Source organism: Hakea prostrata, chromosome 2, assembly GCF_041222555.1.
Source record: "Hakea prostrata isolate BN-2017 chromosome 2, UWA_Hpros_2, whole genome shotgun sequence".
Taxonomy (NCBI): Eukaryota; Viridiplantae; Streptophyta; class Magnoliopsida; order Proteales; family Proteaceae; genus Hakea; species Hakea prostrata.
In genome coordinates this window covers 37,213,969-37,238,967 of record NC_142601.1, presented here as the reverse complement: position 1 = coordinate 37,238,967, position 24,999 = coordinate 37,213,969, and the positions used below count along the sequence as shown (strand labels likewise).

Here is a 24,999-nt window from a genome sequence, read left to right as displayed (position 1 = left end):
GATTGATAGACCCATAAATAAAAAAATAGTTTTATTAAAATAAAACATGCAATCATGTTAAAGCTATGAGGTGGTTCACACAGAACACTTCTACCTCATTAGCTCCCACTAGGCCCCATTAGGCCCTTAATGCTCAAACATCACATAGATTGTGAGCCATTGATGTCCAATAAATAGAAACACATTCAAAATTGGACAAAAAACTCAGACGGATTCTGAGACGGATCACCGTCTGACAATCCGTCTGAGACAGATTCCAAGACGGCTCTCCGTCTGGAGTCCATCAGCCCAGATGGACTGCCGTCTCACCAGACGGACAGTCTTCACGCATTTTCGTGACCAGACGGGATTCCGAGACGGCGCACCGTCCCGAGAGTCCGTCTGAGCTCCGTGGACCGGACAGACTCCGAGATGGCGCACCATCCGAGAGTCCGTCCGGCTTCGTGACCAAACGGATTCCGAGCCCCCGTGACCAAACGGATTCTGAGATGGCTCACCTTCTCAGCATCCGTCTGGTACACAGACGTCAATTCCCCATTTAACGATTTTTTTTTTCTTTGAACGAAATTTTTTTCAAAAAAAACGGAAAATCACGTTTTTTTTTTCTTACAAAAATTCATCCAAAAACACATGAAACAAATCCAACAATAATTATTAACAAAAATTATCATCATGGATTATCAATTCATGCAAATCTTCATTAGGAGAATTCACAGGGATCCTCCCACTCGGATCCGAATCAAAAATAAAGGTTTCCAAAAACCCTATCAATTCTCCCATGGGTTTCGTATTAAACCCTTGATCCTCCCATTGGATCCATACAATAAAATTAAACAATGGGGAGGAACAATAAACGTGGGAACCAATGGCTCTGATGCCAATGTTGGTAATACATCAAAAGTAATTCAATTCAATTAATTGATGGGGAAAAAATTCCTTACCTGAATTCGCTTTCCCTTACTTGAAGTATTCACAGCGGAAGTTTAGATTCACGTTCTTGTTCCACCACCAAAGGTTTACCGGCGAGATTCCTCAATCACAGGGAAAGGGAATAATATCCACAACCCAAATGCCGTGGATTAATGGAATGAAGATCAAATACTAGCAAAGAAGAAAATCTAAGCCTGCGATTCTAAGAGAGAGGGAGAGAGAGATGGAGCCGCCGTTTCTCAGAGATTCGCTCGTGCGAATGAATTACTCCGTTACTTACTCACCAATGCGGTGGTTACTAAAATATATAACCTATTTTGTAACCGCCCTAATAGTGAGTTTCCAATATTGCCCTTGGGCATTTAATTTATTAATCAAATCAATAAATTCCAACACGGTCAAATGCTTTCATCATATCTAATTTGATAGCCATGATGTGCTTCTTCTCCTTTTTCTGCCCAATATAATGAAAGGCCTCATGTGCCACTACCACATTATCAGATATAATTCGTCCCGATATGAATGCTGACTGAACTGGGGAGATGATAGAGTCCAAATGAGGTTTCAGCCATATATGCTGCTATAACCTTGCTCACTACCTTGCTGGATATATTACACATGCTTATCGGTCTGAAGTGATCTACATTTTCGAGCTAATTCACTTTAGGAATTAAGCAAAGATATGTAACATTAATATGAAAGGGCATATAACTTGTGAAGAAAAATTCCTGAACAAAGTTACATAGATCCTTACCCATAAAGAACAAAGGGCGATGATTTATTCATGCCATGTACATGTAATTTATTTAACTGTTAGGAGGAAAAAAGAATGCATGATAAGTTTAAATTCCAATGTTATCATACATAATTTTACCCAATAATCACATGGCAAAAAATTTATAAAAAATTCTTACCTTGATCTTGTAAGTTTTTTCTTTTTTTACATCTTGTTGAAGAACAATGGAAGATAACCAAAATGAACAAATTTACATAGAAACAAAGAAGGCCTAAGAAGAAGAAGAAGAATTAGAAGAAGTAGAAGAAGGAAGAGGAGGAAAAATGAGCGTAGAGAGGATCTCATTCCAGGTGTCTGGTACACCAGGAAGGCACCAATGGATGCAATCAGCATAAGATGAGGGATTGGCGAGCCGCTCCGGTGAGATGTATTCCCAATGCTTCTTGTATATGGAAGGGTGGGCGTCTTTCCGGTACTCTGACATCTGAGTGATGTTCAGATTCTGCACCACCACTCCTCTCTTCTCCAACTTCTTGATCGTTTCTTCCACTATTCTCATCATCCTTGCATCTGATCCCCCACCCCAATGTCCTTCCTTTGTTATGGGCTCTGTTTCATTGTAACAGTTCCCCTCTCCTCCATCGATCCACTCATAATTCCTATTAGAAAAAGAAAAAAAAAAAAAACATATGTGACTTCAACTTTCTTGTATCAGCAAAAATAAGGGATAAAAAGAAAAAGAAGAAGTCAGTTTTCAGTTTTCATGTGAAGAATTATATTTTGAAGAAATTAAGTTTTCTTACCACAAATGCGTTGGAGACAAACCCGCAAAGAATAATTTGGTCTTGTTATGATTCACATGGATCTCAACCCAATCTGACCAAGTCTTCAGAGCCATTTCAAAGCTGCGAAGCATTTCTACCTCTTTGTAGATGCCGTCAGGACTATCAAAAGATCCCCACCTGAAATACACCATTTCCATCCAATTCTCGATTAGAATTGTTGCATAATTTCAACTTTACAAAACTTTTAATAATAAAGCTAATTGAAGGTTTTAACTATTAAAATAATTGAGAGTATTTTAGGTTTTAACAAAAATATCAATTGAGGTAATTTAAGATTTTAACTACTACAATAATTGAGGGTAATTTAGAATTTAAATTAATATATATTTTTAATTAAGGATAATTTGAGGTTTAAAATAAAATTTAATAGTAAAAATTAATGAAAAAATATATATTTTTGAAAAAACTGTTCATGATAGCAATTGCTGGTATACCAAGCAAGACAAATCGCCTAACTTCATAAATAGCATTGATGCAACATATGACATTATTGACAAAAGATTAAGATGGGTTCATGAACGATATCATCAAAAGATGAAGAAGAGAGATCATTCAAAAGAAGTTCATTTTGACTTGAAAGATTTGAAAATTTCAAATTATATTTTCTCTTTAAATGATCATAAATTTTTAAGGTAGATTATGCATACATCTCCAAGCCCCAAGGTTTGAACAATTACATTCATACCTTCTAGAATTAACTTATTATATTATAACGTCCTCTAGGTAAAAGATGGAATGATGGATAGGGGATGTAAATAAAATAAATATATTAAAAAAAAGAATACTTAAGGTAGCTGTCTTAAAAGTGAGAAAAAAGTCAAATTGAAAAAATATTTTATTTATTATTATTATTTTTTTATCATTTCAAGTTATTCACAAAGATCGAGGCCCATAGGTAGAGGGGATAGTACGAGAAAAACGTGTAAAAGGACGGAGGTTCAAATCTAAGGCATTCTTTTTAATTCTTCATTTATTTATTTTCTCTTTATTATCAAAAAATTAAAGGTAATAGAGGATAATATGAAAATCTTGAAAATAACATATCGTAAAAATAAAAGTGGGATTAATATTTAGTTTGAAATATAAAGGATAATAGACATGTTTCTTGCGGATAGTGATAATCTCTTACGTAGAGACAACAAATCCAAGGAGGTGTTGGATTTGTACCTCCATCCTTCCATACTTTTTTATTTTTTACTTTTTTATTTTTATCTGTGGATCCCACCGAATTTGTGGTGATAAAGCCGTCAGAAAAGCCAGAGTACTCCCTTGACGGGGTGATGATCCGGATTCTTCTAGGAACCCTTCTATCCTTTTGGCTTATCGATTTAGTCTTTGAGACAATTTTGATTATGACAAAAGAAAAAATATAACTTATTTCATTTCAATTTCTTTTCTTTAACTTACCTAAATCTTGAGCACAGGTAGATAGAAGATATCAAAATTTTAGTATCCAAATAAGTCTTTGAAAAAAATAAAAATAAATTATAAAGATATTTTAACAATAAAAATTAATTGTATATTTTTAATCAATTTTTATGAATACTAGAAGGAAAGTAAATTCAAAATATTAATTTTTTATTTACTAAAATAATGTAGACCCCTTAAAAATTCCAATTGTAGATTACCCAAAAAAATTCGAATAAGATACATTTGACGGCATGTAAACATAATAGTTATTTTTAGAAACAACTGTATATGTAATTTACTCAATTTTTTTTGGCCAAGAAAAATTTTACTCAAATTCTTAATGTCTTTTCTTCGGGAAGACTCTAAAATAAGAAATTCTATAAACGTCTACACCTGATTACTTGCTCTACTGGACAACTGAAAGCATTTCAGCGCACGCAACTACAAGTTCAACGCACGCCACAAACGATCAAGACGCCAAAGAAAAAAAGAAAAAGAAAAACCCAATGAACAAAATTAAAATAAAGAAACTGTGTGGGTGTTATGAGAATGATTCTACTTACAGAAGCTTCATTTTGGGTCTTCTCCACCAAAGATAAGAATTAAAGACGAGTACGTCTGCATCTGTCCAGTGCTTGGCATGCTTCTCAATTGCTTGAATTCTAACAAATCGATCTTCTAAACGATGATTAAATGGATGATCTGAATTGGATTCCAGTAGAAGAGGAGCCCAGTAGAACTCAATTGATGCATTATATTCCTAATTAATTTACATCAACAAAGAGTGTTTCAATCTTCAATAAAAAAAAATGAAAACTTCAGTTATCTGTTTCAACACGGTTCTGTAATCCAAGTTGAACACTCACTCACCTTTGCTTTGAACATGATCAAAGAACCTTCGTTTCCACCCCATTCGATGGATTTCTGATTTTGATCAGGGATTTGAGATTCCAGAAGGCAAGCCATCGATACCCATTGACCTCTATTAAGAGAATCACCAACATAAACTAACCTTTTATTTCTCATCTTCTCCAGAAAGTCTGTGGCATTGAACCTTTTCATCAACACAAATTAATTACCATCAGATATTGAACAACTAGAAATCAAAATTTAAAAGAGATAAAGGAGAGGAAAAAAGAAGTTGAAATTAATTAAGAACCTTGGAATATCACATTGGTGTGGTTGCCATCTCCAGTTCTGATAGTTTGTATCCATTCTTCCAAACTTCTCACAAGCAACTTGGTCTGAAATGAAAGTGCATTGACTCCAGTGATATAGAGGGTGAGATGAGTTATCATAAACCCATTTCCCAGAAAAATAATCGCACTGAGGCGACGAGTCACCGGAATATCCCTCTACTGCAACACTCTCGAATAACTGCGAGTTGTTCTTTCTGGTGAGATTACCAGAAAGCAAATTGCACTGGGAAGGTGAGTCACCAGATTCCTGAGATGATTGCGTAGTGTTCTTCCCTGTAAGGTAGATGGTGGCAAAGATCAAGAAGGTGATAAGAATGATCAGAAGAGATTGAAAACGATTCCTGATTCCCCATGCCATAACTGGAATAGCTAGTCGTTTCCTTCCCATTAAGTTTGTCTTCTTTGGTGAATCCATTAGCTGCTGCTGCCTTTAAGCTTTGAGAGATCTGTGTTATTTATCATTCTTTGGCTGCTTCATTAAATAATGATGCGTAAGATCCAACGAAGAAGCATATTAAAATGAGATTCATGACTAGAAATTTAAAAAGGTTCATATGAAACGTACTAATCAACAAACAGGCATGAGCTTGGTCAACTTGGAATTGGATGGAATGTCTATAATGTTCATAGAAATCAATAGAATTATGACATCATACGTATGCAAAAGAAATTAGGGGTAAGTTGATTTTTTGGAAATCAGAAAATTAGAGGTAATTACTATTGCCTTCCTCCTCTATAGCTAAATTAGAATTATTTTTATGCATTTTTTTAAAATTACTTATCAAAGCTTGTGCTTTAGGTTTTTTTTTTTTTTTTTTTTTTTTTGAAACAAGTTTTATTCCAAAGGACAAGAAGAAAACAAGGAGTTACAAATCCAACAATCAAAAGGTGGAAAGTGGCCAGTTAGTCCTTCCTGCCAAGATAACTGTCTTCCCAGCTAGAGAATGAGCAATAGAGTTACACCCTAAAACTTGTGCTTTAGGGTGTGCCTTGGCATAGTAGTTAGTGCATTACAGGTGTAGCGCTGGGGTCAAGGCATCGAAATAGATTCTCAAGAAAAATTATTGGAATATGACTACATAGTAAACCTATCCCCTCCCTTGAACTTTATCTCTTGATTCTTTCTCAAATTGAAGTCGCCACCAAAGCTGATAATTTGTCCATGACTCAGCGATAAGTTATAGTTTTTATGTATATCTCATTTTAATAATGGGATGGACTTTATGTATTAATACTTAAGCTTGAAGAATGATAAAATGGTCTTTTGTACACTAATACCTAACAGCCACTTAACAACATTCAAATTGGAGTGTAATAGTAATTTCACAAAATACAGGATTTGATATGTAATTTTATTAAAAAAAATTAAAGATCAATAATTATCCCGAATTATTCATTTTAGAATATTGGAATCAGGTTATGGTGTTAGGCTATTTTCGTAATTTGAGTAAATGAGGTTCGTTATTGTTTATATGAATTAGGTTAAGGTGGTTCAGCCATCAAAATCCAACTTCGCTTGCCTCATTATCTCGTTTAATTTGGGTCATGACTCATGATGTGGACGGTTTTTTTTATTTATTTTAAAGAGAGTTTGAAAATGATATATTCTGAAGGAACATTAAATTGACTGAATCAAACCCAGTCGTTGGTAATGAACTTTGAAAGTGATTGACACCCCGTTGCTCTTTATGGAAGAAAAATAAATAAATTTTCAAACCTGGTTGCTGGTAAATGGAAACGATGAAATTATCTTTTGGATCAGATTTTAAAACCCCCACCCCACCTCTCTCTCGCCCCCATCTTTTGAATGAGATTTTACAAAAAGGAAAATCTTTTGGATCGGGAAAAGAAAATAAATGCATTGAACATTTTATTTATGGAAGACAAAAAGCGGTTGGTTCAATTGGCAAAGACTTAACAGTTTATAGCATGAGGTCAAAGATGGAAAACTATAGTAAATTGCTATGGTGAAGACAGAATTTCACTCTATAAAATGTTCTAAAACTCGTTTTTAGGGCCTAGAGGCATCCATGTCATCATTTTCAACATTTAGTCACTAGTGAAACCGCCATGCACCACAAACTCATGGTGCCGGAACTTCCGCTTAAGGAGTGAATGATGGAATCATTGATTTGGGACCTTATACCAAACTCATGGAGCACTTCCTTAAGCTCCATCTTTCACCATTTACCGGAATCACCAAAGATGCTTTGTTTCCGAACAAATGGTTGAGAGATGGAAAAAGCCTTTTTCCACTTGAGGTGTGTTATGTTTCTGATACACTTTTATTATTTTGGTAATGAGGTAGACATAGGAGACTTGTCAGTATAAAATCTCTACCAGATGCTGTAAATGAGAAAGCACCAATATGAGAGATAGGAAGAGCCTGACCATTACCTATGAAAATATTTTCAGTTCCTGTATATGGCTCCTGAATAGCCAGATTTGCTAGGTCTGCAGTCAAATAAAAATTAGACCCAATGTCCAAGACCCATACTGATTTATCATAAATTTTCTTAGAAGAAAGAACAACTGACGAACACAAGAATTTACCTACAAACGCATGATTGAAGTGTTGTGGACACTGCTTGGATTTATGGCCTGGAGCATCACACAATTGACAAATGAGACGCGATTCATTGAAGAAAGAAGGAGCAGCTTCAGTACTGCGAGAATCAGAAACTACAGAACCAGATTCATTGTTACAACCACGAGCTCTAGACCCAAATCGACCACTAGAGCGACCACCACGTCGATTCCATGATCGACGATTCCAATTAGAAGTATCACCAGATCTTGATACAGATGGGGAATTCGAAACAAACCGAGAAGAATCAAAATTATTTTGTCGATGAGAGGATCCTTGAGTTGCAAGATTTGCTGTCAAAATAGACGACACAAAGGCAGAAGCTGACCGCTGCATATGTAGTTCTTGAGACAAAAGTAATCCAGATAACGCATCAAACGAAACCAACTCAGCTCGAAGTCGCATAGATGTGGAAAAATCGTTAAATTCCTCTCCAAGACCACGAAGTGTTGCTAACACAAAATCACTATCTGAAACAGGGGAATTAACCGCAACCAAAGCATCTGAGAAGGATCTAACCTCAAGCAAATAATCAGCAACAGTAGAAGATCCTTTTTGAACATGGAATAGACGATCTTTCAAATCAAGAATCCTTGATTGGGAACTAGAAGCAAAAATTGTGTTCAAAGCATTCCACGCTTCAGCAGACGTGTTAGCAGAAATTACATGAGGCAACACACGCGTAGAGAGAGACGACACCAAGAATCCAAGAATAAGTTGATCTTGGCGATCCCAAAGCCTTTGTGATTCCAAAATCGACACGAGATCAGACGAGGAATCATTCAGAGGACGAGGATTCGAACCATCAAGAAACCCAAGCAGCTTGTATCCACGAAGAAAAGGTAGGAATTGTGCTCTCCACAAGAGAAAATTCGTTGAATCCAGCTTAATAGGAAGACTAGAACCAAAATTTAAAGCAATAACAGCGGAAGAAGACGCCGGAAGTGACACTGGAAGAGACGCCATGACCAGAACCAGAAACGCTCGAACAAACAATTAGGGTAGAGAGCCGTATGAACAGCTCGATACCATGTTATGTTTCTGATACACTTTTATTATTTTGGTAATGAGGTAGTACAGATACTTTTATAAAGTGAAATACATTGTAGGTTACCTAAAGTACCCTTATGATAAGAAGGAAAGACTAAGAGTCCTTAACAAGGTGTAATGAGAGGCAAAAGATCCTAGTGCCGAACAAAAGTTGCAACATGAAGCCGATTGCGTAGTGGTATGCCACACAACCTATCTTGGAGGCACAACATCCGGTAGTGACATGAGAGATATTCAAGAAAGCATTATGTTAGAACTACTTTCTGGTATCGGTAAGGGACTCTAAGGAAGCGGAATTCATGGCACTTCAACAAGGACCTCTATCGGTCTTAGACTATCAGCAAAAGTTTGAAGTGCTCTTCTTCTTTGCTCTAGTATTCATGAAGGCCGACTTAGAGAAAGCTAAGAAGTTTCTCGAAAGGCTTGATGTGAAATCCCGCAAAAAATCCCAATCCGGAAATCCATAACATAGAACCGAAAACCCGAAGTCAAGGTAGAAGACAGCTGAGGACCATTCAAATTTGAACCTATTAGGTTTGACCTAGAATCCATAGTTGCTGATAATAAAGATCCTAGTATGGAAACCCCGTATGGATTGGAAGAAGAGGTGACTTGAATGAATTGGACTTGGGAAGTGGACCTTGAGTACAGTGTGGACACCTTTGGGAGGTCCTATGAAGTCAGGTTAGACCCTTCTTTAAGTTGGTTGAGAACCCAAGTGGTGATTTTGGCTTTTGGAGACCAAAATTCAGCAACTTGCAAGGGGGAAAACCTTTGGTCGATGCCATCAACCAAAGCAACCTTGGGGCAGAATTGTGTATTTTTGGAAGTTTTAGGTTTTGAAGCCCTATATATATGTAACTTCGGACTAAACCTAAACACTTTGCCTCTTAACTTTTGGAGAATGTGAGAAAAACCCTAGAGCCTCCTCTTTAAGCCCAAGGTTGATTCCAAGCATCCGAGCATCCAAGCAAAGTTTCTCCATTAATTCTTCTTATACAAGATTAGTATTCAATCATATACTTCATTGATCTATTCTCTCTATTGTTTCTATTATTTGTTTTAATTGTGAGGAAGGTCTGTAAAGGATAAGTCTCTGAATTCAAATTCAAATTCAAATCCACCGTAACTAGCTCTATCCTTGATTGATCTTATCTCCAATCGATCAACAAATTGTAGAGTTTGGTTGTAAACAAGTTGTAGTTCAAACTCAAATATTTGAATTGTAATTCATCTAATATTAATATACACCTCCTACTCACTAATCTGAGTGTGGAAGAATTCTCTCTCAAACAAAAATCTAACTTGGTATCAGTTTTTCAGCCTTTGACCGCCGTCTACATGATCCTCAGGACCAGCTCCACCACTGCCATGGCTTCTTCTCTGATTTCACCTACCAACATCGTTTCTCTCCTACCTGTAAAGCTTGATTGAAGCAACTATCTCCTCTGGAAATCTCAATTTCTTCCTCTACTTCATGCACATGACCTTTATGGCTATGTCGATGGAACCAATCCAGCTCCTCCTCACACCATACCCAATCCCTCCACCACATCACCCACATCAACCTCCATTCCTAACCCTGCATATTCTCAATGGCGCAAGCAAGACCAGATGATCTTATCTTGGATCATTTCATCCCTTTCTGAAAGTGCTCTTTCTCAAATCGTTGATCTCACCACTTCCCACACTGCTTGGAATTCCCTTGAACGGACTTATGCCTCCCAATCCCAAGCCCGCATAATGCAATTGAAATACCAACTTTTGCAAATTCGCAAAGGCCACTCTTCTATGGCCGACTATGTTCAGAAGATTAAATCTATTGTTGATCATCTTGCCCCGCCTGCTCACTCGCGTTTCGATGCGGATATTATCCTCACAATGCTTCATGGCCTAGGCCATGAATATGCATCCTTTGCCACCTCAATTACCTCCCGTCTTGACCCTCTTCCCCTTGATGATTTCAAAGGCCTTTTACTGAATCAAGAAATTTTCAAAGACCAAACAAGACAACAACTTGACTTGCCTTCATCAGAAGTTAATCTATCCACCAGATCAACCCCGCCACCCACTAACCGCAATCGTGGCCCCTTTCACAGCTATGGCAGAGGACGAGCTCGAGGTTACTACAATCGTGGTCGCCATGCAAAACATCTTCCACCTCTCCTCCCTACGCCTATGGTTGCTTGTCAAATTGGCAACAAAACTAATCATACAGCGGTGCAATGTTGTTTTCGCTATGCACCAGGTGACAATGCTTCCAAGCTGAATTCTTCTCCAGAAGCTTTCTTGGCATGACCCATGGCTTCATTTGATCTTTCTTGGTACCCTGACTCAGGTGCCACTCATCATGTTACATCCAATGTAATCCACATGGATACAACAATGCTTACCATGGTATGATCAACTTCACATTGGTAATGGTTCAGGTTTGCATATAAAAAATATTGGAAGTGCTTCTCTATCAACGCCTTCTAAAATTCTTACTTTATTTAAAGTGCTACATGTTCCGTCTATTACTAAAAATTTGCTCTCTGTGAGTAAATTTACACATGATAATGACGTTTATATGGAATTTCATCCAAGTTCGTGCTTTGTGAAGGATCTCAAAACGGGGACTGTTCTACTTCGAGGATCAATTGAAGCTGGCCTCTATCGCTTTCATCCATCATCCGCATCTCCCTCTATTCATCTCAGCGAATGTGTGTCTCAAGAAGTGTGGCATGACCGATTAGGACATCCGTCGAAGAGAACTTTGGATTCTCTCTTTCGCATTTCTAGCTTGCTCCAACCTTCATCTATTTCACCAGTTTTGTGTGTCCTATGCCAGATGGAAAAATCGCATAAATTGCCTTTCAAGTTGAATAAATCAAGGGCAGTATCTCAATTCCAATTATTGCACTCTGATATTTGGGGCCCCTCTCCATCACCATCTACGCAAGGTTACAGTTATTATATTTCTTTCTTGGATGATTACAGTAGATTTACATGGATTTTTCCACTTGTACGTCGTTCTGATGCAATTTTAGTATTCAAGCAATTCTATTATTATGCAGCCAATGTCTTTAATTCCAAGATTCAAGTTTTTCAATCTGATGGTGCCAAGGAATATGAATATTTGATCATTTTTTTTTAAAGAGAATGGTATATTTCATCAGTATTCATGCCCACACACTTTTGAACAGAATGGGAGAGCGGAACGGAAGCATAGACATATAGTAGAAACAGGTCTCGCTCTTATGGCTCGTGCTTCAGTCCCCCTTATTTTCTGGCCAGCCGCCTTTGAAACGGTCGTCTTCTTAATTAACATAATGCCTACACCAGTACTTGGGAATAAATCTCCATTTCAGGTGTTAAATCACAAAGATCCAGATCTTTCATTTCTCAGAATATTCGGATGTGCATGTTTTCCTTGGTTACGACCTTATATAAAAAACAAGCTGCAATATCGCTCCAGGCAATGCATTTTTCTTGGATACAGCAACTCACACAAGGGGTATGTATGTTATGATCCAACTCTTGGCCGATCCTACATCTCTAGACATGTAGTTTTTGAGGAAACCAAGTTTCCCTTTGCAACTCAACCTCTTAACCACCCTTCCCACTCTCACTCCACTCCCACCATAGTTACAGCTGATAATCTCTTTTCAAATTCAAATTCAACTTTTGAAATCTCCCATGCCACCCGAAATCCCAATTCCAATTCAAATTTTGAATTTTCCCACACCACCCGAACTTCGAATTCAAATTCAAATTTTGAACTCTCCTTTCCCAGTCAAAATTCAAATTCAAATTCAAATTTGGAAATTTCGGAAACTCTATCACAACCTCTCCCTGCACCCAAAACCTTAGCCTATAACCCACCCGAAACCCTAGCCCATAACTCACCTGTACCATCCCAACCAACTCAACCTTACCATGTGCAAACCCGATCCAAAACGGGTCATGCTAAACCCATCTCTAAACTTAACCTCCTAGTCACCTCTTTTGTTGATAATCCTGAAACAGAACCCACCTCATATACCACTGCCAGTAAAGACCCAAAGTGGAGGCTTGCTATGAGTGACAAATTTGATGCTCTCTTACGTAATGGGACTTGGAGTCTAGTTCCTCATTAGCCCCACATGAATTTGATTGGAAATAAATGGGTTTACAGAATCAAACGAAACATGATGGCTCTATTTCACGTTATAAGGCTTGTTTGGTCGCCAAGGGATTTCATCAACGTGAAGGAATTGATTATTTTGACACTTTTAGTGCCGTTGTCAAACCTACTACCATACGCTTGATTCTATCGCTAGCAGTTGCCCAAGGATGGACTCTTCGCCAATTGGTTGTTCAAAATGCATTTTTAAATGGTGAATTATCTGAAGAGGTTTACATGGTTCAACCACAGGGTTTCATTGATCCAGAGAGACCTACTTATGTATGTCATCTAGAGAAAGATTTACATGGTTTAAAACAGGCCCTTAGGGAATCTGAACCCTATTATCTGCCATTACTAGTTTCAGTAAGGTATAAAAAAAAACTGGAGACAGGAAGTTTAAAACTTTGCAAAAGGACCAGTAAACTTACTGATTCAGTGAGGCAAAAGCTCGAGAGCAAGAAGGCGCGAAGCAGACGACGAAGGTTCAAATTCCAGACAAGAAGAATGAAACCTACGAAGACAACGAACAGCTTTTAAAACACCCGCACGAGTGTTCGGGAATCTGAACGATCGAGATTGATTCAGCATCGACGGTCGAGATTAGAAGACGTCTTGAAAGTTTAAACTCACGAATCCAAAACAGGCGTTCGGAAACCGTCGCTTGAGTTACGTGAGCCACGACAGATCGACTACAAAGAGACACGTGGCATTGCCCTCACAATGCTCGAGGAAAAGTGACCACCGCATTAAATGTGATATGACATTTAATGGAACACGCAGAGACTATTGCCTGACGAAGAACCTAGTTAAAAACCAAGCCCTCGGGCTTGACCGAACGCTTGGTCTGGGGGGCTCGTGATATGGAGAAAATATGATCGAACCGGGTTCATACTCGGTTTGACCCTCGACCCCGGTTGAGACAGAGGGAATCGACTCGCTTCCAAGCGAACCGGATCCAGAAGATAGCTTGCTGAGGAAGAAAACTAATTCAGCTACAAGCACGCCCTAATCCAACTTATGGATTAGGTTAATTACCCTAATGATGGCAGGTACAAATTGACGGCAGTTGTTTATCATTATCAAAGGGATAATCATCACATAACCTGGAGGTTATCTCAAGAGTCCTCTACTAGTCCAAACTAGTAGAAGTCTATCGCTCAACGGATCTAACTGTTAAGATCCAACAACTACCCGAAGAAGGCTCGAGTACATCCAACGAAGGAGATTAGAAGGTACATTCTATATAAACCTTACTTGCCTACGAGGTAAGGGGGACTTAGATTCACATACGCACTGATAGACGTAAACTATCAAGGGCTTACGATCTAGATCACCTTTCCCAGTTCTTCATTCCTTAGCTCTGTGCTTCTAGCAGAGCCGTTTGTGATTAAGTTCATCAACTGACTTAGCCTTCGGAGGTGGACTCCCGACCCCCGCGGTCGGGCCACATCTGACACTTTCGTTTTGCAGGTCATCACGAGGAGATCTAAGGGCTAAGCAGATTTTGGACGCATCAACTATTCGAGTGGAGTTCACTAACTTAAGAGAGACAGATTCCTGATACAACTCTAAACGAACTCCACAGGCAACCGATCAATGAGAACCATATAAACACATATCACATGGACATAAGGTATGCACTCTTAAATTATTCTATTACTAGGATATTGAGTGATAGGAGGTTGGTCATTTTATTCAGAGTGAACTAACTTGTTCGTCGTAGACGATACTCGACCAAACCGGTTGAGCACATTTTTGCAGGTTCGAGCGATCGACCAGGAGGGTACGAATTCTGTAACAACTCATCCTAATTTTAAGTTTGAATCACACTCATAAAGAGGTGGGTCAAGGGGCAACCCCTTAACCCATGTCCTTACTTCCTTTCTTTTACCACCTGATAAATAACTCCTATAAAACCCATGTTAGGCCTTTCTCACTATTATTCTTACTCACAAGAACACTAATTACTGGGAAAGAAACGGCTATAAAAGGATCCAAGTTAGCCCCCTATGATAATTTGAAAAAAAATCATCTGTCTGAAGCCATCTTCATTTTACACTATATCTATGGAAACCAGGGTTGAGTCTAATCAAAACAATTGAGCCAGGGATCTTCAAGATGCCAAAATCAAAAACAATAACTGAAGCAAGAATACCATTAGCTTTGATGGAGAATCTTCAAGTTCCTTCTCATCCAGTAACTAAATTAAAGGCTAAGGAATTTGTTGGACAAGTGAGCAAGCAACCAGATTGTAAAAGTTGTTGTAACTGATCTTGTTGATCAAATCCACTCTTGGTCCAATTGCTCCAATATTAACCATAGCACAATTGTCAACTCTAATTCAAACTTTTGCTAAAAAAATCATTCATTTACAGAAGGAAGAAGCGCAGCAGAAAGATGTGCCTCCTGTCTCCAAATTACAACATAATGCTAAGGAGCAATAAGAAGACGAATTAAGCAATACCTATAGAGTAAGGTCTAGAATTCTATTGGACCATTTTGAAGATCCAACCTATCAGGAGGGAGTCTACACAAAGCAATTTGGATAGGAGGGGGTTCTTAAAAAATTTGTTTTCTGTGGAGAACTTGGAATGTATGAGGAATTCAATTGTGGGGCGATGTCGAGGGTGTGTCGGCCATTGGTTAGTGTCTCATGATTTAGGGGTTGATCCAATGGTTTAGTTGGGTGTTGTGGCAAAGTCAAGATGTTTTGGTATGAGTTATGAGATTAGCCGGTGGAAGAAAAAGCGAGAGCCACTTGATGGGTGAGGGGGAAGGAATTAGCCTCATTTAATTTTGCTGGTCTAGATGAAGAAAGGGAGATCTCAAAGAATAGGCAAAGGAAGATTGCTTTTAAAGAACATGCAAGTTTGATTGCTTCTTGGTGGAGAAAGAAAACAATGGAATGAACAATCAAACTTAGATCATTGGCTCTTCTGATAGGGAAATGGTTATTGTATCTTATAAAGAAATTTACGTTGTTTTTGATCTTTTGGAATATCATGGGTGAGTGAGCAGAAGGCAGGGATTAATGCCCTGCATAGATCAAGAAGGTGATAAGAATGATGAGAATTAAGAGATTGAAAACGATTCCTGATTCCCCATGCCATAACTAGAACATCTATCGTTGTTTCCTTCCCATTAAATGTTTCGTCTTTGATGAATCTAATAGAAGGAATATCTCATATGTTTTATTAAAGTGAGTATATTTATTTATAGTACAAAGAGATAGTAGTGCAGAAATATATGCTACTGAGTCACTCACTGAGTCATTGGTTTGGACTGAGTAGAGAACTCTCTAACAGACCCCCTCAAGCGTAATGGGACAGATACCATAAGCTTGTCTCTCAAATAACAGAATCGAGCACGAGAAAGACCCTTGGTAAGTAAATCGGCCAACTGATCCTGAGTAGAAATATATCGAACAACAAGCTGACGAGTGGCAACCAAATCCCGAACAAAATGAAAATCAATCTCAATATGTTTGGTGCGTGCATGAAAGATAGGATTGGCAGTCATATAGGTAGCACCAATATTGTCACACCAAATTTGAGGAGCAACAAGGAGAAAAGCCCCAATTTCTCCAAGTAAGGAACGTATCCAAAGCAACTCAGTAACAACTGCAGCAACAGCACGATACTCGGCCTCAGTAGAAGAGCAAGAAATAGTACGTTGCTTTCTAGATCCCCATGAAATAAGATGTGAGCCAAGAAAAACGGAAAAACCAGTAGTCGATCGACGATCATCCGGACAACCGGCCCAATCAGCATCCGAAAAGGCAAATAAAGTCATAGTAGATGTCGAGGAGAAGAAAAGACCCATGGTTAATGTCCCATGTAAGTAACGTAAGATACGCTTAACAACAATACAATGGACATCCGTAGGAGCATGCATAAACTGAGCAACCCGATTAACAGCAAATCCAATATCATATTGAGTATTAGCAAGATATTGAAGAGATCCAACTGTATGCCTGTATTCGGTTCCATCAGATAATAATGTCCCATCAAAAAGTGATAGACTAGCCCCAGAAGCAATAGGTGTTGAAACCGGTTTAGCATAACTCATTTTGTATGGGCCAGCAAATCTGTGATATATTTCCGCTGTGACAAAAACAAACCCTCAGAAGACTGCGTCACCTCTATACCAAGAAAATAATGTAAATCCCCCAAATCTTTAATGGCAAACTCTGTGGCATGAGCTTTTAGGAGAGAGGAAATAGCTGACAGACTATTCCCAGTGACAAGGATATCATCAACGTAAATGAAGTATTCATGGTTGTTCTGCTAGAGATATCTCATGGCATCAACGCTCATGAGCTTCACTTGAATGCTTTTGCTCCAACCTCTATTAGTTCGGTTTTAACTGCCAATCTTGCGACTATGAATGTTGCTGATACTAGATCTTCTCGTGCTGAAGGCAGTTCTCGTTCTTCTACATCTGATTCTCAGTTTGTTGCTCATAATACTGGTATTCGTTTTGGAAGACGACGGAGGCCTTGGATTTGTCGCTCCTATGGGAGGAATTATGGTCAATTTTCTGGTGGTAGGTCCTATGGGAGGTATGCTACTAACTCTGATTGTGTTGGTAATCAGTCACGAACTGGAGACTACAATTCTCCATCTTTTATGAATGAAAACCGCCCTATCTGTCAATTGTGTCGCACTTCAGGACATCTATGTTCTCAATGTCCACAGAGGTTCAACCATGCTTTTGTTGGTGAGATTTATTGTGCATCTGTGATTTCTTCTTCTAAGTTGTTGTCTGCTAAATCTTCTAAGAATTCTTCAGTTTGGATTTTGGTTTCTGGATCTAACAGTTATCTTAACTGCAGATCTTGGTCATCTTGCTATTCATGAGCCATATACTGAATCAGATAATGTAATTGTAGGTAATGGTTGTTCTGTTAGGATTTCACACATTGGTAGTGCTACTGTTTCAACATTGTGGGTAAGCCAAGACCCGAAGCACATCACTAGTTCTTTGAGGTGCTAGATGTCCTAACCTTCTATGCCAGTCAACCACAGAAGCTTTAGAAGAATACAATCCAGTAAGCGTCATACAATCTTGATTAGCAACTGAGCAACAACACCTTTATGCAGCAACAAAAAATCAGTTGAAAACTCCACAATGTAAAGTCCATTAACTGCTTTCCCCTCCAACAAAACTGACTGAGTCTTCAAATCCTTTACCACATAAGAGTTAGAGAAAAATTCAAAACAAACATTGTTATCCATCGAAAATCTTGAAACAGAGAGGAGGCTATACTTAATATCTGGAATACACAATACATTTGACAAAGCAAAACAATAACTAGATGTTGAAACAGTAGCACCACCAATGTGTTCCAGATATTAAGCAAAAAATGAACTTTATGCATTACTAGTTGAGTTTAAAGAAAGATAAAATGGTGAAGAACCAACAACTACTTAAGGGCCTGTTTGGTTACATGAGTCCAGAGATTTCATTCATGAATATGATAATTATACATATTTGGTTGTAAAATTCTCTAGATTCATGAAATCTAGAGATTCACCTTTTTACACTAAAAATGTGAATCTGTAGATTTATGGGTAAGGGGTGAAATCCAGAGATTTCAAAAAAGCTATACATTTGCACATTCACAAAAATCACGTCGATCAAATAGTTTTTTAGGATGAATCCACAGGTTTCATTGCACAACCAAACATCTAATTTTATAAATTATAACTCCATAGATTTGAAATTTATAGATTTGAAATCTCTAGATATTTGAAATCTCCAAACTCATATAACCAAACAGGCCCTAACACAACTGAGAGTGTAACAGTAATTTCATAAAATATAGGGTTTAATATGTAAATTTTATTAAAAAAAAGCATCAGTAATTATTCCAGCATATTTATTTTAAAATCTTTGAATCAGATTATGGTGTTAGGCTATTTTCGTAATTTGACTAGATGAGTTTCGTTATTGTTTATATAAATTAGGTTTAGGTGGTTCAGCTATCAAAATCCAACTTCGCTTGCCTCATTGACCTTGTTTTAATACGGATCATGATGTGTAACGATTATTTTGTTTATCTTGAGAGAGAGTTTGAAAATGTTATTTTCTGAAGCAACATTAAATTGACTTAAAATGTTATCCAGTCGTTGGGAATGAATTTTGAAACTAATTCAAATCCGGTTGCTCTTAATGAAAATAATAATAATAATAATAAATTTCAAAACCAGTTGCTGGTAAATGGAAAGGATGAGAGTATCTGTTGGATCAGATCCCCTCTAAAAACGAAAAAAAGATCTTTTGGTCAGATTATGTGAAAATGAAATAAATGCACGGAACAGTTTTGAGGTTAGTTTAACTGACAAAGACTAACCTTTAATAATATGAAGTTAAAGATAGAAAATTATAGTACAGTATTACTGTGGACTCAGTTTTCAACATTAAGTCATTAATGATTATGCCACCGGAATCATGTTTAGAATTTCAAGCTTTTCGAAATGGCTAATTGCGGTTCCAAACTCTTTGAAAGTATTATCTAGTCGCCACAGACGTTTTTTGAGACAAACATTTTGATCACTTTTTTCTATATATATATACTAGTAAAACTCTACGTTGCTGTAATTTAAAGTCTACTATGTTAAATAAAATTAGGTTTTGTTTGTATAAAATGGTTTCATATTTTAAATATATATTAGGTAAAAATGGTTTATTTTGGGTAGAAAAAGAGAGAGAGTTTGGAATGTAACAAGGAATTTCAGGGGGTTCCCATGGTCTAATCACTTAATATTTGTTGATACGGAATCTCGCTCGTCCTTCCCTGTCAAGAACCTGCAAGATACGAGCTTGACCTTGGAGGGTCGAGGTACGTCTCCGACGAACAAGTCAGTACCAATAATCTGATCTCAACTACTCAATAGAGAATTTAAGTAATTGATCACAAGAAGTATGATTACCTGCCTCATAGTGTTTACCTGAGGTGCTTATATAGAGTATGGTAATAGAGTTATATTCGGAATATAACTTTAATGAGAGTTCCCTTAGGAGAATAACTCTTTGGGTGAGTTCTTTTGCCTAACAGGGACTCCTCCAGGGTCGTTGGTCGGTAGGACTCTAACACTATGAATGCCATTGGTCGGTCCTACCATAGGCCGAAAGGTTGGACTTCATTATGTATTGGACCTGGTCGGACCGTTCAACAGCCGGTTTAGACCAAGGGATATAGAATGACCATTTTAGTCATTAACATAAGCCCCCCAGTCCATTGTGTTCGAGAACTGTGTGATCGGATCAAGGGAGTATGTTATTCTAATTCGTGAGGTATATGGTCGAACCGACCTACATACTTATCATCGAAATTTGTAACGTCTCACTCATGACTAGCCGTCATTTGAGCGCATCTATCGATGCACGTTCTTCGAAGTTCGTGTGTGATCGACGCGTGTCACAACTGTCATTTTATCTTAAATACCTGTCATGATGACCAACAGACCCTTCATCTCCCACCGTCTACCTACATCTTGTCGTAGCCGTTGGATGTAGATGATTTGAAATCATGGGGGGGCTCTTCGTCTTCCACCGTCCATCTGTGTATTGTCCTAGTCGTTAGATCTGGACCTTGGTGGTGATGTTTTTCGTCCGTTGATGTTATTTTCATATTGCCCCTTAGATTAGCATCTGGACTTATATATAACCTTCCCATTTTCTTTCTTCTTCTCCCTTTTGCTCTGCATTTCCTTTTGTCTCTGCGTATTCTTTTGCAACTGTGAGATTTTCTTCATTGGATACTTCTTCTTTGCCTTGCTTCAAGCTTCGGTTTTTTGTTGGAGGAGGTCTATCATTAGTTTCCTTTTTCTTCCTCGTCATCCTAATATCAACAAGTAAGTTCTTTTGTCCTCTGCTTTTTATTTTTTCTTGTTTTGAAACAGTAAGTTCAGAGTTTGACATAAGCGTTTCTTCTTGTTGTTTTTATCTTCCTTCCTTTTTCCTTTGTCTCTGGGTACGTTTCTTGTAGCATTTGTCCTCTATTTTTTAGGAGAACATGGTAATCCTAAAGAGAGGATCTGCCTTAGAAAATCGTAGGAGAGACTTAGGAAAAGAACCTTCTGGTTCTTCACTGTTTGAACCAGAAACCGAACAGCTTCCTGATCCCGGGCTTCCCATAAGTGGCCAGTCCGAAGATACGTGTGACGATCAATGTGGTCGAGAACCCTCCAGTAATGATGGCGAAGAGGTTGAAATGGATTCTCGACCTAGGACCGACCATCTTAGTGCCCGAGCTCGCTTCAAAGCTGAGCGTAAGAGATGGAAAGCTAGCTTGACTCTTGAAGAATATAGGCTCGAGCAGGCTAAGGATTTGAATCCCGACCACATAGATTATGATCCTTATTCCTCTGGCCCAGATTTCCTTCCCTCCCAAATGACCGACGAGAGATTAGATTATCTTAAGCAGAAATATGATGTCCCTTCCGATCATGTCCTTCGTGTACCCACTCCCGAAGAGAGGGCGAACTCTCCTAGTCCCGGGGAGTTTGCCTTGTATGAGGATGCCCTTAAGAGTGGCTTTCGTCTTCCCGTGCATCCTCTTTTTCGGGAGATCATGCTACATTTCCACATGTGTCCGGGGATGTTCGTGCCTAACAGTTGGCGAAATGTCATTTGTTTTTGGGGCTTTTGTCAGAAAGTGGGTGTCCGACCATCCCTTGCCTTATTCCTTCACTTCTTCATGGCGAAGAAGCAGGAACAAGATGGTTGGTTTTACTTGTCAAAGCGTACCTTTTCTCAATGTGGCTGGGATGGCAACTTCGTCGGGACAGGGACTCTTCCATCCAACACGAAAGGGTGGCGTCCCAAGTATTTTTTTGTTCGGCCACCGTCCAAACCCTCCTTCCCAATATTCTGGGTTCGTGGACCGACTACAGGTTCCAATAACACCCCTAACCTTTCCGAAGCCGAGCAACGTGCCAAGGAGAAGATTCTTCGGCTTCCAACCGAGGATAAGAACATGTTTGCCGTTCACGGCTATTGTCCGGAATACCCCAATATACTACAATTTTGGGGTTTCCTTCCTGGTGAGCACTCTTTGTTTGTACCTCCATCTTTTGAGCTATCTCTTTGAGTTCGGTATTAATTGTTCTATCCTTTTTCAGTGATGCTCAATCGGAAAAATGTTTCCCGGGCAGCTGATGAGGATATGGAAGAGGCTGAAGCCCGGATTCCTACCAAACCTGAACGTCTTCGTTCGGATAGAAAAAAGCAAGTTGTGCCAGGCCCGAAGAGATCGGCTGAGGTGTCTGACGTTACACTTAGGCCGAACAAGAAAAAAGCTCCATTGTCTTTCGTAGCGGGTTCGGAAGTTGAGGTGGGTGCCTCCGGTTCTGCTTCTCCTGAGGATACGCCGAGCACTCAATCTGCTGATGTTCCGTCCAGCGGTCCACTTAAAGCTGGATCTTATGTTTTGAGTAACACTACTGATGGTACTAAAGTTGCCAAGGCATGGTTGCCTACAGTTCTACTTCCTACCGACCAGCAGTTTCTTCAAAAAATAGGACCTACCCGAACTGAGGATATAATGACCAGGTATGTGGTTTCTGTACACGGTTTTTTTTCCCGTACAGTCCTCCTTTCTCATTATTTGTATTTTCCATTGGTAGGTTGGTTTGTGCCTTAACCCAAGCATGGGGAGGTAATTTGGAGGTTGCTCGGAAAGATAAGTCAACCATTTATCAGCTTAACGACCAGGTCAAGGATATAAGTGACCGGCTGGAGAGCGCAATTGGCGAGAATGCTGCCTTGAAGGATGAGAAGGCGATCACCGATGCTCGGGCTTTATCTGCTGAAGAACGTATTTCAACCCTTGAGCGTGAGGTTGCCAATTTGAAAATTTCCTTGGAGGATAAAGATGTTGCCCATAGTAAGATCGAGCAAGAGAAGGATCAGTTCATCAGAGATTTGACCGATCAACTTGCTCGAGCGTGTCCGACCACATTCGAGAATCTTTCTGAGGAGTTACGTCGGGAAGTTATTCACCAATGGGTACGCACTAAAGGTTGCATAGGATTTGTCTCCAAAGTTGCAGCCCCAGGCTTCAATTATGGTCGGAGAGATGCCTTCACTAGGGTTATTGAAAATTACCCAGAGATCGATCTTGGACTGTTGGAGAAATATGTTGATCCGGCTATCTTTGATGAACTGAAGCTTCCTCGACCATCTTGGGCGGCTGGTAAGGAGGCTTTCCGTTTGCCGAAGAGGGTCAGTGTACAGGATTTTTTAGACTCCGAATGGGAACCGGCCCCTGAGGAGGAGGATGAAGCCGGCCCCTCAACGACCACCGATGCAGCTGATACTTTGGCGACCACTAGTCCAAACAATTCAACTGATTTGATATCTTCTGATAATGTTGTTGCCGACTAGCTTTCTTTTTAAACCATCATGATTTTGTAATGGATAATTTATCATAGGTTGTTTTTCCTATGTAAATTTTTGTTTGTCAATGGTATCAGAATTTTTTGTACAAGTATACTTGTTCGGTATATATTATTTCTGGCATATTCCTCCTTTCTGTACAAGTATACTTGGTCGTGAGAGTACCATTGTTCGGTATATATATGCTCGTTCTTGTCACGTATTTGTATCATTTCAACCCATGCTGTTCGGTATAGTAGGGTTTGTTCGGCCATGAACTAAATAGGTGTTCGTCAACATCTGTTCGTCCATAACCCCTACCTCCCGGGCATGATAACTTGGTATGTCTTTTGAATTATTTGTGCCTAATGAATGTTAGGTCTTTATTGCCTATTGAGTGTAGGTCTTTTTCTGCCTAAGTGATATCTTAGGTCTTTTGTGCCTTAAGATTCGTAGGGCCTTCCTCGGAATCTCAGGTCTTTTTTGCCTAGGTCTTTTTCTGCCTGAGATTTTCAGGTCTTTTCTGCTTGAGATTTTCAGGTCTTGTCTGCCTGAGATTTTCAGGTCTTTTCTGCCTGAGATTTTCAGGTCTTGACTGCTTGAGATTTTCAGGTCTTGTCTGCCTGATATTTTCAGGTCTTTTCCTTGAGCGTCATGTTGGAGTTGAATAATAATTTGTACGCATGTCTTTATTTGTATATAAAAACTAGTATGACTTCTTGGGATTATGAATCTCCCATGTTGTCTACATACTGAAATAAATGGCAAAAATAAAATGCTCAAAATTTGTCGTGTTTACGACATTCTCACATACTATTCTTATTGATAGTATTTCCTGAGATTGTTTGAATTCCATGATCGAGGAATCCTGTCGCTCGTCTCCGGATCTTGTAAATGGTATGCTCCGGGAGCGACTTGTCGTATGACTATGTATGGTCCTTCCCAATTGGGGGATAACTTTCCTTGATTGGTCGGATCTGAAGCAGTTGTTCGGCGAAGTACTAGTTCGCCTGGCAAGTATTGTTCATTTCGAACCTTGGCATTATAATATGTCGCTATTCTTCTTTGATATTCTTCAAGACGGAACTGGGCTTTGTCCCTTACTTCGTCAATCAGATCCAGATTGGTTCGCATTCCTTCGATGTTAGCTTCTTCTTCGAATTCTATTTCTCGAAGTGATCCAATTTGGATTTCTACTGGGACTCTAGCTTCTACTCCATACGCTAGTCGGAATGGAGATTCGCCGGTGGTCGTCCTGGGAGTTGTTCGGTACGACCATAGTACACTAGGTAATTCATCTACCCATCTCCCTTTTAGCTGGTCGAGTCTTTTCTTGAGCCCGTCTAGCATGGTTCTATTAGTAACTTCGACCTGGCCGTTACTTTGAGGATAAGCTACTGAAGAAAATCTATGCTCAATCCCTTGTTCTTTGCAAAATGTTGAGAATGCTGCATTCTCGAACTGCTTTCCATGGTCGGTTACTAATATTTTTGGAACTCCATATCTGTATGATATGTTATGCTTAACAAAACGCTTCATCCGCTCAAGTGCGATAGTTGCAAGGGGTTCAGCTTCTACCCACTTTGTAAAGTAGTCTATTGCTACTACCAAGTATTCTCTTCCTCCTGATGCTTTAGGTAATTTCCCTACCAGGTCTATTCCCCATCTTGCAAAAGGTATTGGGGATAGAGTTGATGTTAAAGGGACTGCGG

The 24,999-nt window shown here is 38.9% G+C and overlaps 1 protein-coding gene across 1 annotated transcript; it reads right to left on the bottom strand.

Annotated features, from left to right (window-relative positions):
• Positions 1 to 1,685: 1,685 nt before the first annotated feature.
• On the bottom strand, positions 1,686 to 5,594 carry LOC149024290 (protein trichome birefringence-like 34). The gene is made up of 5 exons (XM_089142921.1): positions 5,081 to 5,594; positions 4,792 to 4,975; positions 4,485 to 4,681; positions 2,470 to 2,628; positions 1,686 to 2,325 (listed from the first exon to the last, which is right to left on the bottom strand). The coding sequence occupies exons 1-5, from the start codon at positions 5,533 to 5,535 to the stop codon at positions 1,938 to 1,940; spliced, it is 1,383 nt and encodes a 460-aa protein (XP_088999047.1). The 5' UTR covers positions 5,536 to 5,594; the 3' UTR covers positions 1,686 to 1,937.
• Positions 5,595 to 24,999: the final 19,405 nt, after the last annotated feature.